Genomic DNA, 14,795 nt, shown 5'->3' with positions numbered 1-14,795 from the left:
CACCTATTCATATCAGTGAGCAGCCATGTACTCCACCGTCGCACCCAGTCCTCCGGAGAAGGAGACTCTCTTTACAGCTGCTCTCTGCTTAAAGGGAATGCATCATCAGAAAATGACCTGTTGTTTCAATCGGGTTTAAACATATTTTATTTTATTTTATTTTTAGAATTTTTTTATCACATATCTATATTTAATTTAAATTTTTTTTAACCCTGGAATAGATCATAATTTCCTGTTCTGTACAGGTAACTTTTCAGTAGCCATTATCAGCACAAGTAGAATTACATTGGCACTTCACCTCTCTGAATATAGAGAACATCGGATCCACTATTCACAATAGGTGATATCACAGGTCACACAGCATGCCTAGAAAAATCTCCTAAATCAATGGGGTCCCTCCTGTTCTTTGTGTCTATGGCCCATGTAGCTGTCAGTGCATTGTATAGCGGCTGTGCTTGGTATCACAGCTCGGCCCCAATCACTTCTGTGGGGCTGAGCTGCGCATAAGCCGTGTGACCGATTAACGTGAAGTCACTCGGCCTAGGAATAGCCACAAGAAGGCCACCGCACTACTGCACAGGGGTCCTGGTTGTCAGATCCGCACCAATCAGATAGTCTTGGAACCCCACTACCTGTAGGTGGAGACCGTAGAAGGGGAAAAACTGCTAAAAATACAAGATGCCCTTCATAATACTGGCCAGAACTAGTGTTTTTTCTCATGTACTTTACACGCACATGGGCAGCTTATTCTGGAAAGTCATCTGAAAGTGTAGGTAGGCGTTTTCTCTGGCATTTATGAGGATATGGATTTAGCCTCTCAGTTTGTGTAAAATGTTCCCGATCTGAACGTATAATTGGCTTGGCGCTCTATGCAGAAATCCTGACGGCTTCTTATTTCTCTCCAGGCCATTGAAAAGAAGCGTAAACAAGATGAGAGGAGAAAGAGGGAGTCGGAAGCGGCAAAGCTGTTACAAGACAGAAATGCTGATGGGTAAGTGCGTGCGATTTTGTAACCTTTAAGATGACCCATGCGTTCTTTTCAATCATTTTATTGTTAGATCCACCATATAGAAAGGAGGTGGAAGCTCAGCAGAAGACCACACATGAAAGCTATTCATCATTCAGCATCCATAGTTTATAGATTCGGAACAGAAGGCACTTGGATCAAATTACATCAATGTCTACTTGCTTAACATAGCTAGACAATCTATAACTGTAGAGATCTGATCATGCCAACTATTGAAGACCCAAAGATCAGTTTTATCAAGGAGTTGGAGTCCTAGACAACCTCTGGCTGCCAACCCCTCAGACTTTCTTCTCGAGGCCTTTGATAGGGTAGTTATGGCTCTTGCATCCAAAACTATGGTCCACTGTTTTCGCTCTTTTGGAAGAGGTCTACTCTGTCCAGATACTGAAGCTCCCAAAAGTGGGGCTTTTAGGCTCCGTAATGAATATTCCTACTGAAGACATACCTAAAATGGCATTAGCCAAGATTTTCTAGTCTATTTAACTAGGAAGCTCATTGGCATATATTATTTGATCCCCACGACCCCCGGGGTGACGGAGTTAATTAATATTGCTAATAATATGATTTATATGGACTGGAAGGTATATTTAAAAAGAGGCAATCTTAGGAAATTTGAGAAACAATGGGGTGCTTGGATTGCTCATCTGGGACCATGTAGAGACAACACTTTCAACTGCCTCAGCTAAACCTAGTTTTCCACTAGAATTACAACCACCATCCAGCGGGCTGTTCTGTCAGAGGAAGGCTGCCGGGTCCTATTACAGTCAATAGGGCCTGGCAGTGCCCCAGCCCTTTCTGGCTATGCTGGATATGATAAACTCCGGCAGGCTGTCCCTCTGCCGGAATAGCCTGCTGGATGATTGTAACGCTAGTGTGAAACTAGCCTAACATGCATTTATTGCCAAAGACACCCTGCCAATTTCCCATGTATTGTGTACTAGCCAGAAATGGTACCAACTAAAGACTCAAAAAAGGCAGAAATATTGGAAACAATACTAAGATAAATCAGCTCATCTCTTCCTGGTGCAGCAGGATCATAGACATCTCCAATCGGCTACATAAATGCATTTCACAGATGAGTTGGCTCCGGAATTTAAAACTTAAAATTTATTGAATCGATTAAAAACATGCAACTGTAGTATCCAGCAGGAACAATTCATATGCCGCTATACCTATAGGGTCGGAAACGCATAGGTCTAGCCAGGTGTGAATGTTCCTACTGTATATAGCGATTGTAATTTTTTTGCAAGATTCAATCAACTTCAAGTTTATCCTCTGGATAGGTCATCAATATGAGATCAGTGGGGGGTCCGACTCCCGGACCCCCGCCCATCAGCTGTTTGAGGAAGCCGCAGCGCTCCCTGGATCTCTGGTGGACACCATGGCCTCCTTGCCGCTCACTCCATTTCATAGTGGCCGTGCTTTCTATCGCAGCTCAGCCCCAGTCACTTAAGTGGGATTGAGCTGCACCAAGGCCCTGTGACCAATGGAAAGAGGCCTAAGCACTCACGGGGGATCAATGGGGGAGGCTCACCCCCGCTGATCTGATATTGATGACCTCGGATCCTTTAGGGAGCCGAGGCTGCCACAGCAACCAAACCGCTCCCTCCATCCTGGCACGGGGAAGCGCAGCGCTCCTGGGGTTTCACTTAGATCCTGTGATCACAATTGACCAAGGCATCCAACAGGGTTAAATGTCTGTGATCGTCAATACTGCTGATCACGGACATTGGCTCTAAGTGTGACCTTAAATACTCGCTGTGAGGGCAAAACACCGTCCTAACACAGTCTGTGGGACTAATGTTTTATTGGTTGAGACTTTTTTGAGTGTTGCCAGTGTTTTTTATATATTTTTTAATCTGTGATGTTTGATCATTTTCTTCTCTTCTCCTATTCTAGCCTAATTATAGCCTCTCGATTCCACCCTACACCTCTGCTACTTACTTTGCTAGAATTTCTTTCTCCTTCGAGGCCCTTTGTTGTCTACTGCCAATATAAAGAGGTAGGTTTCATTCCAATGTGATCTTTGTTAATACAATACTTGTTTTACTTTTTACAGAGGTTTTTAGTCATTTACATTTCTTATAGATTACCTTCAGTGTTTTTGACAGCAGTTGGTCAGAATCTTTAAAGCGGTTATGTCATAATCGATGTAAAAATAAAAAATGGCTATCTTTATAACCAGCCCCATGGAACCAAAGATATAATTGCTCTGCTAAATTCTCTTCAGCCTGGCAGCTCAGGAAGCGTGTCCTTTCTGCTGCAGCTTTCTCCCTGTAACTGCCACAGCTTCTATTCCGCTATTTCCGTTGTGCTGCGGACAGCGCCTGTAATTGCTGCACCGTGCCAATTCACTTCAATAGCAGCAACTCTGCTGTAATCTGCTCTGTCCACTGCACAATGGACGGAGCTGTGTAGTTCCCGCGTCAGAGCTAGTGCAGATCAGCAATCAGCGATGGTGCTGGGAGTTCAGACCTTTCCCGATCTGGTATTGATGGCCTATCCTGAGGATAGGCCATCCATATAAAAGGATTGACAACCCATTTAAAGGGAATGTTTCTTTAAAAAATGACATGTAAAAAATGCCTAATTTTAAATAATTATAAATATTCAAAAAATTCAAGGTTTCACGCTGGCGACTAATGCTGACACAAGCTGTCATTCTTGTTAACTGCAGCTCACTTGTTGGCTTTGCTGAGAAGACTCGGCAGGGTCAGCAAAGGGGATATAATAGTAACACTACACAGTCTCTCCATGGTGTAAAACAATCAAACCGCTCCCATTCTGATGCTTCACGGTCCTCCGCTGGTTCGTGCTTCCTGGTCCCTCTTGACACCAAAGAAATGACTGTTCAGCCAATTACTGGCAGCAATGGGACCCACCTCAACCAGTCATTGGCTGAGTGGTCATTTCTTGCATCTCTAAAGGAACTAGGAAGCAGAGACCAGCCATGGACCAGAAAGCGCTGGCACAGGATAGTATGAATGGTGAGCGGGATTTGTTTTATACTTTCCCAGCCAAGAACAGTTATTGAAAGGGTTGTTATCCCCTCCACGCCACAAAAAAATTGTGAGCACTGGGAATCTTATCGGGAATCCCATCTTTTTCAACCCCCCCCCCTGTTACAGCACATAGGCTTCCATCTCCATTACTTCTGGCCCTGAGCGGACCATGCTCAGATTGACCACTGCAGCCATTCACTGGTTAGGACCTCCCACAGGACTGACTCCTAAGCATGGAAAGCGCAGGAGGAGCTGATATAGTTTTACAGGAAAAGATTCAGTAAAACTTGTAACGTGCCATCTGCAAATTGCTTTTCCGATGCGACAGACAATTAGAGATTCGGTTTACCGTGAAGACAAACTTTAAATAAAACCAGCACGTCACCTCACTTTGTAATTTTTCTTTAATTTATATTTTGTTTCCAGCCTCTCCTTGAATGTTATACGAAACTTAGAGAAAAAGGTGGCGTGATTAACCTCAAGCTCTCGGAGACCTGGCTAAGGCATTATCAGGTAATTTGTTTTCCAATAACCCGGCAATACTTTCCATCGATCCCGCTGCTGTAGGAGAACGGTCACCAGCTGCCAGGCTATTGTAGCAAGCTATTGACTGCGCAATTGCATAAAATCAAAGGATCTTGTATTTCTTCCACGTGTATAAGACGGGAATTGAAGAATGTGATGGAGCTCACTTGAATAGGAATCGCTTATATTTGCTGAAGTGTGCGTGGTCATGCATTGCAATGTCTCCATTGAGGTACCGGGCCTAAGTGCCCAAAATTGCCTCGTGCTCTTCAGCTTATTTCATATTGATCTTATGGGCTTATGCGCAGTAACATTGTTTTTAGCTAAGTTAATAGCTGCCGCCACCGTTTCCATCTCTAGCTATTTCTGTCTTGCATCTGATTTCTCAAAATGTTACCCTTTGCTGACCATACCACCGATATATTTTAGGTCCTGCCAGACCGAAGCCACCCAAAATTGGTGATGAGCAGTGGAGGAGGTTACATACTCCATGGTATCACTGTAGCTAGAGACACAACAAAGGCCAACAAAAGTTCTCCAGAAGGAACCGAAGAACCAGCACCAAAAAAGCTGAAAGTTGCAGAAGACACAAGTTAAATGTTATTTTCATGAGACCAACACCAAAACATCAGCACGCAGAGGATTTTTTTTTTTTTGTCCACCTCATTTTATACATTTTGGTTGCTTATGTCCATTTGTTTTTTTAGTGGTCATAGTGTTAAAATACAGTTTGTTTTGTACACAAATTTATGTTGATTCTCTTTTACACATGGAAAATTGTGAAGTATTTATTTTAATGAAAACACTTCTAAAATGTATTTACAGCCTAGTTTTATTTGGGCTGGTATACACGTAGGACTGGAAACATCCTTTTTTAGACTATTAAAGGATAGAAATAGATTAGGCATATATCAGGTGCAGATGGCGGTTAGTTGCGCCGCTAACTGTGACTGTACCCCGCTCATGCCAGGTCTAAAATTGTGGGAGTCGCATGGGCGGGGAAGGGCCCGTCAGTTACCATTTTCTACGACTGTTTTAGGCATAGAAAATGGTCTAAATGTAAGACATCAAGGAAGCTGTCTTACATTTAGAACTGGATGCGCCGAAGTTATGGAAAGGCTGGCGCCTCCTCATAACATCGACTGAACCGCCGCCAGAACAGGGGCTTTATTAAGATCGGCGTCTAAAACGCCTGTCTTAATAAATGTGCCCCAGAATTTATGTGAGGGTACTTAAAGTAATAAACGTTAGATCGGTGGAGATTTGACCTCTGTGACCACCGAAAATCGCTAGCACTGAGCACCCCTGTCCCCAGTTTTAATAGAGCTAACATTCGCATCGCTGCGCATTTCATAGTTGGTGCTAATTGCTACTGATCAGAATAACTCTTTTTAATTTTATAATTGAGTTCATTTTCCAACAGTTAATCCAATGCATCTACGTGAATACAGTGTTATTCAAGAGCATGACATAGTAGGTTTTGGCTATAGCTGCTATATGCCCTATGAGAAAACCCCTTCTACAATAAAACCTCCCTGAAAGATCGCTGCCAGCCTGACTTCTCTAATCCGCAGCGATCGCCTATCTTCCCTGTGATGAGCTCTGTGCTGCAGGATGGGTCATCAATATCAGATCAGCAGGGGTCCCTGACATCAACTGGTTGAAGGGAAGGTCGCAATCCGTGTGAGCGCTGCCTTCCCTTGTTTGTTTACCTGCTCGCCACCGACAGTGCAGCAGCGGGCAGGTGTAACTACAAGACGTCCCATTCATTTCAATGGGACGGTTCGTTCCTGTACAAGTGTATACTACAGAACCGTTCCATAGAAATGAATAGGACGGCTTGTAGTTACACCTGCTCGCTGCTGCACTGTCGATGGCGAGCAGGTAAAAGAACAAGGGAAGGCAGCGCTCGCATAGAGTGCGTCCTTCCCTTCAACCAGCTGATCTGTGGGGGAGCCAGGTGTCGGACCCCACGATCTGAAATTGATGACCTATACTGAGGGTAGGTCATCAATATTACAATCCCGGAAACCCTTTTAAGTGTTATGGGTAGAAAATTTGTTGCCTGCACTGGTATTCAAATATTCAGGAAGATGCAATGTTTTAGTTTCTGCTTTCTTTGTTTATGGTCGGAAGATGGTGTGATTGTACACCCCGAAACGCATTACAAATCTACATGTTTCGGGGTGTACAATGACCCCTTCTTCAGAACACTAAAGTAATCAGAATAGATTGCATCTTCCACAATATTTAGGTTTCTGCTCGGCCAGAATTTTTCTACCCGTAACATTTAAGATTCATCACTGGAAGGTCTTCCAGAGGTCACCTTGGACTGCAGCAGACCTGCACCATGTTTACTATCAAAGCTCAAAGAGAGTGACGCCTGCCAGCCCCAACCAGACAAAGTAAGCACACGATTCACCAGCTTTCCTGCCATTTAAAGAAGTTCAAACATACTGTTCGATGAAGTGTTCCTATTCTCGTGTATCCTAGCCCATTCACTTGAGTGGTACTAAGCTGCACCTAGGCCAAGTGGCCAATGAACATGACCGCATTCACCTAGGGAGAGGCCACTACATTCACTGTGATGTTGGTACCTCTTCAATAGCTGATCGGTGTAACTCCACCAATCAGATATTGAGGACCTGTTCTGCGATAGACCATCGGTATTCTACTCCATGAAGTTGCAAAGAGTTGTACTGTAGATTTTACCAACAGTAGTCAGAATTTACTGTAACGTATTCGCTGCAGAATTATTTCTCAGGTACAGTTTTATTTATTTTTGGAATCAATATTTAGTGCTGCATTAACTTTCGTTCAATTGAAAACAATCATTCATAGACAATTATTGACATAAGTAACATTGACGATCGCCAACTTCATTCATCCATCCTAGCTGGAGTTAGAGCCATGCATTATGTAAAATGTATACAGATTGCAATTACATCAAAGTCCACGTCTGTAGATGTAAGCACCATTGATCCTTTTATATGTCTGCATCAGCATATTATATTTGGAAATAAGTGACTTTTATCATTTCATAGATTCAGCAAGAGAAATAAAGTAGAGTAATTATTGTTATTTCCTGGAGGCAGCGCAGCGACGGCTAATGCGGGGGAGGTTTCCATTTATCTCTCCCATATAGTTACCAAAATGTTTTCACGGGGAAAAGATCCTTTTCATCCGCCTTGAAATGCAGAAGTAGAATGAAAGCGAACATTATTTTGACAATTGGGGCTTTAACTTATTTTTAGAAACGGTGGTTACTATTATCAGCATCACATGTGAGTTATGCGACTCTAGAGGCCGGACCAAAGGAGTGGAACTTGAAACCCTGGGCCAAAGGCCAAACCAGGGAAGCAGTGGGTCCAGCCCAAGAAGAAATGTAGACCTTAGTCTGCAAACAAGAGGTCTGCATATGGTAGAAGGCTGGAAATGTTTTAATTAAGGTAGATTACACTTGTATAATATCTAAGGAAAAGTCTTTATTTCGCTGGACAACCCCTTTAATAACATATTCATCTTAACTGTAGGATTTGAACATATATAAAAACATGCAGGGGAGGATTGTCCATAGAACCTACAGCGAAATTTCCCAGGGGGCCACCCGAGACCTTCTCACAGCCACCAGTTTGGTACATAATGATCTGATACTCTCAGCTTTAATTATTTCTAGGAGCATCGGGTACTTATGCACCTGGACAATGGTTGCAGGTGCCCTCCTGAACTCAACTGTATTGCTGTTTCCAGGACGGTGATACAGTTGAATACTGTGGCAAGGGGTGGCAATATTTTGTGCTGCACTGTGGTATTTGGTTCTGGTGGGGAGGCATTTTGTGCTGCACTATGGTATTGCAGGCCCAACCTACTTGTATTGCCCCATTTTTGGGCCTTTCAACATCTGGCCACTTTTAGGTTTTTTTTTTTCCCAGGACCACTTTAAGTTCCTCGTCTGCCTGTGAAAACATTTGCCAGTTCATCAGGAATACCACTCTCGCTCATGTGCAGCTGGTCTCAGAATTGGTGAAGTTCACACATACTTTCTGCATGCTCCTGACAGTCTTGTAGAAATCCGGCAGAAGACAAAGGTATTCATCTCCTGCTGAGCTGCTCCATCTTCGTCTGGAGACAGACTGAGGGAGCAGGGCTTATCCTACTGCAGACAGGACACAGCATGGAGGCTCCTGCTCCATCCACTTGTCTTACAGCCAGACACAGGATTGTGGGGTGAGGGGACTCTGATGATCATTTGGGATACAGAGAAAAGATTCTTTGTGTAGTTGTCTGTTTTAATTGTAGTATAAAATACGTTAGAACAAGGAATAGTAGGAGATGAAGGAATTGCTGGAATATTTTCTTGTGCATTTTCTGTGTTTGAAGGAGTTTCCAGGATTTTTATATTGATGGCCTACCCTCAGGCTAGGCCATCAATATCTGATCAGTGGGGGTCCAACACACAGATCATCTGTTCTGCAGTAGCTCTGGTTGTGTAGCGGACAGAGCTGATTACTGCAGTACTGCTCCCATTGATGTGAATAAGAGCAAAGCTGCAGTAACCAGCTCCGACCATTACACACAAGGGACAGAGCTTTACCTCCGGCAGAACAGCTAATCAGCAAGGGCGCGGGGTGTCAGACACTACTGATCAGATATCGAATGCTTATCCTGAGGATAGACCATCAATGTAAAAGGACCAAAGAACCCCTTTAAAACCCCAAAACAAATGTGTGAACTCATCAGTTTGAAAGCACATAGGCACTGTGCATTGCTGTTGTATGCATGTAGATATTCTCCCCTACAAGTAATACTTCTGGAGGAGAATACATACGACATCTGGAACATGACCTCAAAATGGAGCCATAATAAGGCGGCTCAGTGGTTAGCACTGGTGCCTGCATCACTGGGGTCCTATCTGCATGGAGTTGATATGTTCTATATGTTTGTGGGGGTTTCCATCACCTTTTTTGGTTTCTTCCCACAATTCAAAAACATATTAGGGCACATTTCCTAATCCGATAGGTGGGATAAATTTAGGCTGGGTTCACATATGCGCTGTGAGCAGAGAAACAGACTGCCGGAGTTCACTGCTGGATCCCCATTCACGTTATGGGATCCGGCCAGTTTCTGGCTAATATGATTGTTTGGACAAAAAATGCTGCGTGTAGTAGTTTTTGTCCGTCTGAAAGCCAGCATGTAGGTCTCATACAGTCAATTCCAGTAGTCTGTCTAGACAGTTTTGTTAAACTTTATACAAGTTTTGTTAAACTTCGTTTGAGACTGATTTTTATGACAGAATTGTGGTGTAATTTTAGGCCATATCCCTTTCCTCTCTTAAGCAATATCCCCTTTTGCATGTAGTCACACTCCCTTGTTGAATTAAATGCAAAAACTCTGTAAACCTAGATGCACCAAATTGTACCATATTTTGGTACAATTTATGCCAAAAACTGGATGAACTTACATTAGTAAATGTGTTGCTTGCAAAATAATCCATGTTCACAGGTAACAACGCAGATGAAGCAGATGCTCCTGGCAGTCATTGTTCTCATTGTGTTAGTAAAGGAAATAAAACCGCTGCCTTGGATTGCTTCAATGTCAAGGCTAAATGGTTCTTTGTATCCGTCAAACAGATTCATCAGCTTTGTTAGCGCCTAGAGCTATCCCTAGTTGAATTCTACGTTTTCCATCAAAAACAAAGCAATAATGACCCGTTTCATTCTACTCTACATCAATACCTTCATGAAATCAATGCAGCTCCCTTGCTATTGTAAATGCCACAAAGCTCAGGAAATATTGTGAGCTTTTATACACATATGGCGGATTAAGAATGTTTTGATAGTACTGCCTCACCCTGACCTCTGTATCTTTTGTGGTCACTTTCCATCTTTTTCTTCTCTGCCTGTCCCTTGTGATAGAAAAGTGACAGCAGCTCCTTTCTATTCCCAGCTTTTAATGTTTGAGTTCCAAGGGGCATTTTCTCCCTCATAGTTTTTTCTAACCTCAGATGTTTTACTGCAAATTATCATGGTTTTTCCATGTGTTTTTTTTTTGTCTGCGAGGTAGGTACAGGTGAAATACATGTTGGAGGAGGGTGTTGGGCGCCAAAGTGGCACCAATGAGACAGGGTATCCAGGCCAAGGGCAGCAAACTGAATCTTTACCTTGGGAGAAGGATAGTCTAACTACAAGACTCCACCCATAAGTGATTAAAAAGTCTGGATGGATGAGATGTTTAGAATATACATCACACTTATGTTTTATTTACGCGGATCAACAAAACCACGGGTAGGTGAAGTGAATAGAAAGAGGGAAAAAAAGTAAACCAGACGGAATGCTGGTTTCCGTTATTTATTCTCCGTTCAACTATATTAGAACAGATTAAAACAGTGTTCCTTTTGGTTTCCGTTATAGCAATTCTGTTATAAGCATGTTATAACAGAAATCAAAACGCTTCTGTGAACCCCACACCTTATAAATGTTTTACATAGATCGGTGCAGCTTTTACATTTACAACATTTTCGGTAAAACAAAAATCAAAATCCTAGTTATGAAGCTGGAAACCTGTAGCATCATACAATGCATCTCAGGCGATGGAAATAATAGCCCTGCTTTATGATACTAGTTTACCATAGCAAGAATTTTTATGTTGTCCTGACATTTTAGGAATAATATATGAAATACATTTTATCGTGTGAACTGCAGTTCTCTTTTGCTGCCATAAAAAAAGTGTAATATCAGCCATTTCCCCGTACACTGGAAAACACGTCGATGTATCCCTTGGGCGAGACATTTTCTCAGAGTAATGCCCAGAAGACATACATTTAATAGTGACTCAGATTGGCTTTCCCTGTTCCAATGAATACAGTGTTAATACCGTCTGGGTAAACTTTAATTGCCAAATTGTAAGGCTCTCTACATTCCAGCAAGATGATCGCTCGCAAAATAACAATAATTGCCGAACAAGATTCTCTTTGCTTTTATTATTTCAAATCTCAAGACAGAGACGTAATAAAGTACATTTACACAAAAACCAATCCACAAGCATAGTAAAATGTCTCTTATATACGTATGAATATATGTCATTTATCTTTGTATCAACAGCAGGAGTCAGAACAGACATTTTTCGACAGTGTAAAATACAATTTGTGGACAATGAACTACATTTTTGCTTGTCTCTACTAAATAACTTTTTGTCTTTTGAAGAGGCAGTGACGAGGAATGTCGGAATGTTTTCAGCTAAATATAATTTCCGTTTCAGCTTCAGGTATTGCTACTCATTTTGGATCAGCCTTGTCGGTTATTGCTAAGCTTCTCGGCAATTTTCTGCAACTCCAGATCCATAATAGCCAGATTCTCCAATTCTTTCTCCTACAGGGGAAATGGAGAAGATTACTAACAAGGAATATTTAATATCACTAGATTTCCTAGGGTGTTACATGGTAGGGTGTAAGAACTATAGTTGTGTAGATAAAGCACCGTTTCGACATGGTGGCACACAAAGTCTCATGGATCCAATGTTTTTTTCTCATGGATCCTGGTACATGAAGATATAGTGTAAGGTAGCTCTGAACGGCACAAGGTGTTATGCCAATTTTTTGGGGTAGAAAAGCCAGAGATATTGGAACAATCCCTTTTCATGATAAAATTGGAAACTTTTTGCCATTTTCTGCCACCCTAACCACTTTTACAAAAGTGCATCCTGACCCATTTAACAATATATGTGCCAGAAAACTGGTGCACGTTACACCTAAAAATCTACACCAGCTCCTTGTTGGCATGAATCTCACTATCTGGCCCACAGAGCTCCCAAGCATGTGCCACATTGTATGTCTGCAAGTTTTCTTATGACTGACATCAGAAATGCCATTCTAAATAAATTACCCCCCACTGAGTGATCATTTGTTTTACAAGGAAACATTGCTACCCTTGGTAAATGCAAAGTGACACCAAAAGTTTCTGCCTGAAACAGCGGTTGTCAATGTCAATGCTGGCCATCACTTTGGAGTGGCCCACAATTCTCATTACATCTATGTAAATTGCATGGAACTGCCTTGTGTGCAGGGGCGGATTGGGAACTTAAAGTGGCCCCATGTTGTAGGTGGGTTCAAACGGACAGAAGACAGGTCAAAACAAGTAGGCAGGGACAACCAAAGTAGATGTAGCCTGGAATACTGTAGTGCAGTGCAAAATACCGCCCCAGCAGAACAAAATACCACAGGACCCCACAAAATACTGCCACCCTCACCACAGTATTCAACTGTATCACCATCATGAGTACAGCAATATAGTTGAGTTTAGGAGGGTACCTGTGGCCGTTGAGCATCAGATCATTATGTACCTGGCCTGCGCCATCAAGAGGGCTTGAGTAACCCCCAGGGAAATTTCCCTGTAGGGTCTACGGCTAATCCGCCCCTGCTTGTGTGACAGGATAGGATAATATATTAAAGAAGCACTCCCACAAAAATGTGTATTCTCTGACCTGTTAGAAAGGTACACAATGTAAACTGCAGTGAAAGTTATTTTCTTACCAGTGACTGTATTTGTGAGTTATAACCTCCCTTCTGATCCTCCGCTGTGTCATGTGACCAGCACTCTGATCTCCAACTGACACAGGACAGAAAGTCAGTTACATCTCTACTCCTATTCCTATGAGACTGACATTGAGGCTCCCATAGGAATACACAGAGAAACTGGCTTCCTGTCCACACACAAGATGCTGTGTTATTTGGAGATCAGAGTGTTGGTCACATGACGCAGCTCAGGATCAGAAGGGAGGTTATAACTCACAAATACAGTCACCAGTAAGAAAATTACCTTCACTGCAGTTTACATTATGTGCCTTTCTAACAGGTCAGAGAATAAACATTTTTGTGGGAATGCTTCTTTAACTGACGTATCTCAGTTTGCATTTACTAGTTGATTAATTCACTCTTCAGCTGTGTCTATAATGCTGACAGGCAGCTTCTAAATGTCAATTAAATCCCATGACAGAGAAGCATTAGAAATAATGGATGTTCAATAGATCTTAAAGTGTATCTGTCACTGCAACACTAGGCATATGAAAGATATTCTTAAAGCAGTGATCCACAAAATTCATTGCAATGGGAGAGCCCTTACACAGACTCCAGCCTCAAGGAGACTTGAAGTGTTGTGTCATTATTCTCAGCCTGAAAACTGAGCATCTTTGAGCAGGAGTTACTGGAAATTCACAAGTCTCACTGACTGGCAAGCAATGTTTTCAAATGTTGAAGTAATAGGCTATAAAGTTAGGCCCCTTTCACATGAACGAGTTCCTCGCTTCGGACTCACATCACGTGTCAGCGAGAGCACCCTTCCTGACCTCCCAGCACTGACCGGGTCACATAGCATTATATTGATTTATGATGCTATGTAACCCTTAGGCCTCATTCACACTTCAGTGTTTGGTCAGTAATTTCCATCAGTGATTTGTGAGCCAAAACCAGGTGCAACTCTAAACACAGAACAGGAGCAGATCTTTCCCTTCTACCTCATGTCTGTGGAGGCTCCACTTCTGGTTTTGGCTCACAAATCACTGATAGAAATCACTGACCAAACACTGAAGTGTGAACAAGGCCTTAGAGTTCTGGAATGTATTGGATAACACTGACAGTTTTATGTCAGCATTCTGGTAATTTAGCTTTTCACACACAAGTGTATTAAAGGGGTTTTCAGAAATTTTGATATTGATGGCCTATCCTTTGGATTAGCTATTAATATCAGATCGGCGGGGGTGCCAGGTCAAAATCTCAGAAAACCTCCTTTACATACTTGTGTGTGAAAAGCAAAATTTGCACAATAGTGAAAAAATAATATGGTTAAGTAACATAAAACGAGTAGCAATCAGCTGTTTGAGGAAGCCACAGCCTCCATCAGATAGTGGCCCTGCTTGGTGTTGCAGCTCAGTCTCATTGACTTTCATGGGACTAGGCTGCTCTTAGGCCATGTGAGCTCCACAGCCTCTTCAACCAGTGGATTGGCGGGGGTGTCGAGTGTTGGTCCCCCACCAATCTGATATTGATGACCTAGCCTGAGGATAGGCCATCAATATCAGAATCTCAGAAAACCACCTCTAGTGGGTGCTAGAGATGCACTCCCTAGCAACCACAGTATTGTCAGCACCACATCCATAGCAACCATCCTGACTCTGGTCAGGTCTTCTGTTCAAACAAAACTGCAAAAGTTTGTAAGACATTTATTACCATACAAACTCCGTATGGTGGC

The 14,795-nt window shown here is 42.5% G+C and overlaps 2 protein-coding genes across 2 annotated transcripts in view; one reads left to right on the top strand and one right to left on the bottom strand.

Annotated features, from left to right (window-relative positions):
* The window catches only part of TRMT6 (tRNA methyltransferase 6 non-catalytic subunit), a 46,011-nt gene extending 40,639 nt beyond the window's left edge, over nt 1–5,372 (top strand). Inside the window, exons 8-11 of the mRNA XM_044289967.1 lie at nt 906–991; nt 2,927–3,029; nt 4,456–4,542; nt 4,984–5,372. Coding sequence (XP_044145902.1) covers nt 906–991; nt 2,927–3,029; nt 4,456–4,542; nt 4,984–5,151 — 444 coding nt within the window. The 3' untranslated portion in view covers nt 5,152–5,372. The remainder of the gene's footprint in view (nt 1–905; nt 992–2,926; nt 3,030–4,455; nt 4,543–4,983) is intronic.
* Nucleotides 5,373–11,514: 6,142 nt separating this feature from the next.
* The window catches only part of CHGB (chromogranin B), a 44,393-nt gene continuing 41,112 nt past the window's right edge, over nt 11,515–14,795 (bottom strand). The window contains exon 5 of the mRNA XM_044292310.1: nt 11,515–11,921. Within this exon, the coding sequence (XP_044148245.1) occupies nt 11,838–11,921 (84 nt within the window). The 3' untranslated portion in view covers nt 11,515–11,837. The remainder of the gene's footprint in view (nt 11,922–14,795) is intronic.

This window comes from Bufo gargarizans, chromosome 4 (genome assembly GCF_014858855.1).
Source record: "Bufo gargarizans isolate SCDJY-AF-19 chromosome 4, ASM1485885v1, whole genome shotgun sequence".
NCBI lineage: Eukaryota > Metazoa > Chordata > Amphibia > Anura > Bufonidae > Bufo > Bufo gargarizans.
Note: the sequence above shows the minus strand (reverse complement) of the source record. Positions and strands in the feature narration are given on the sequence as shown.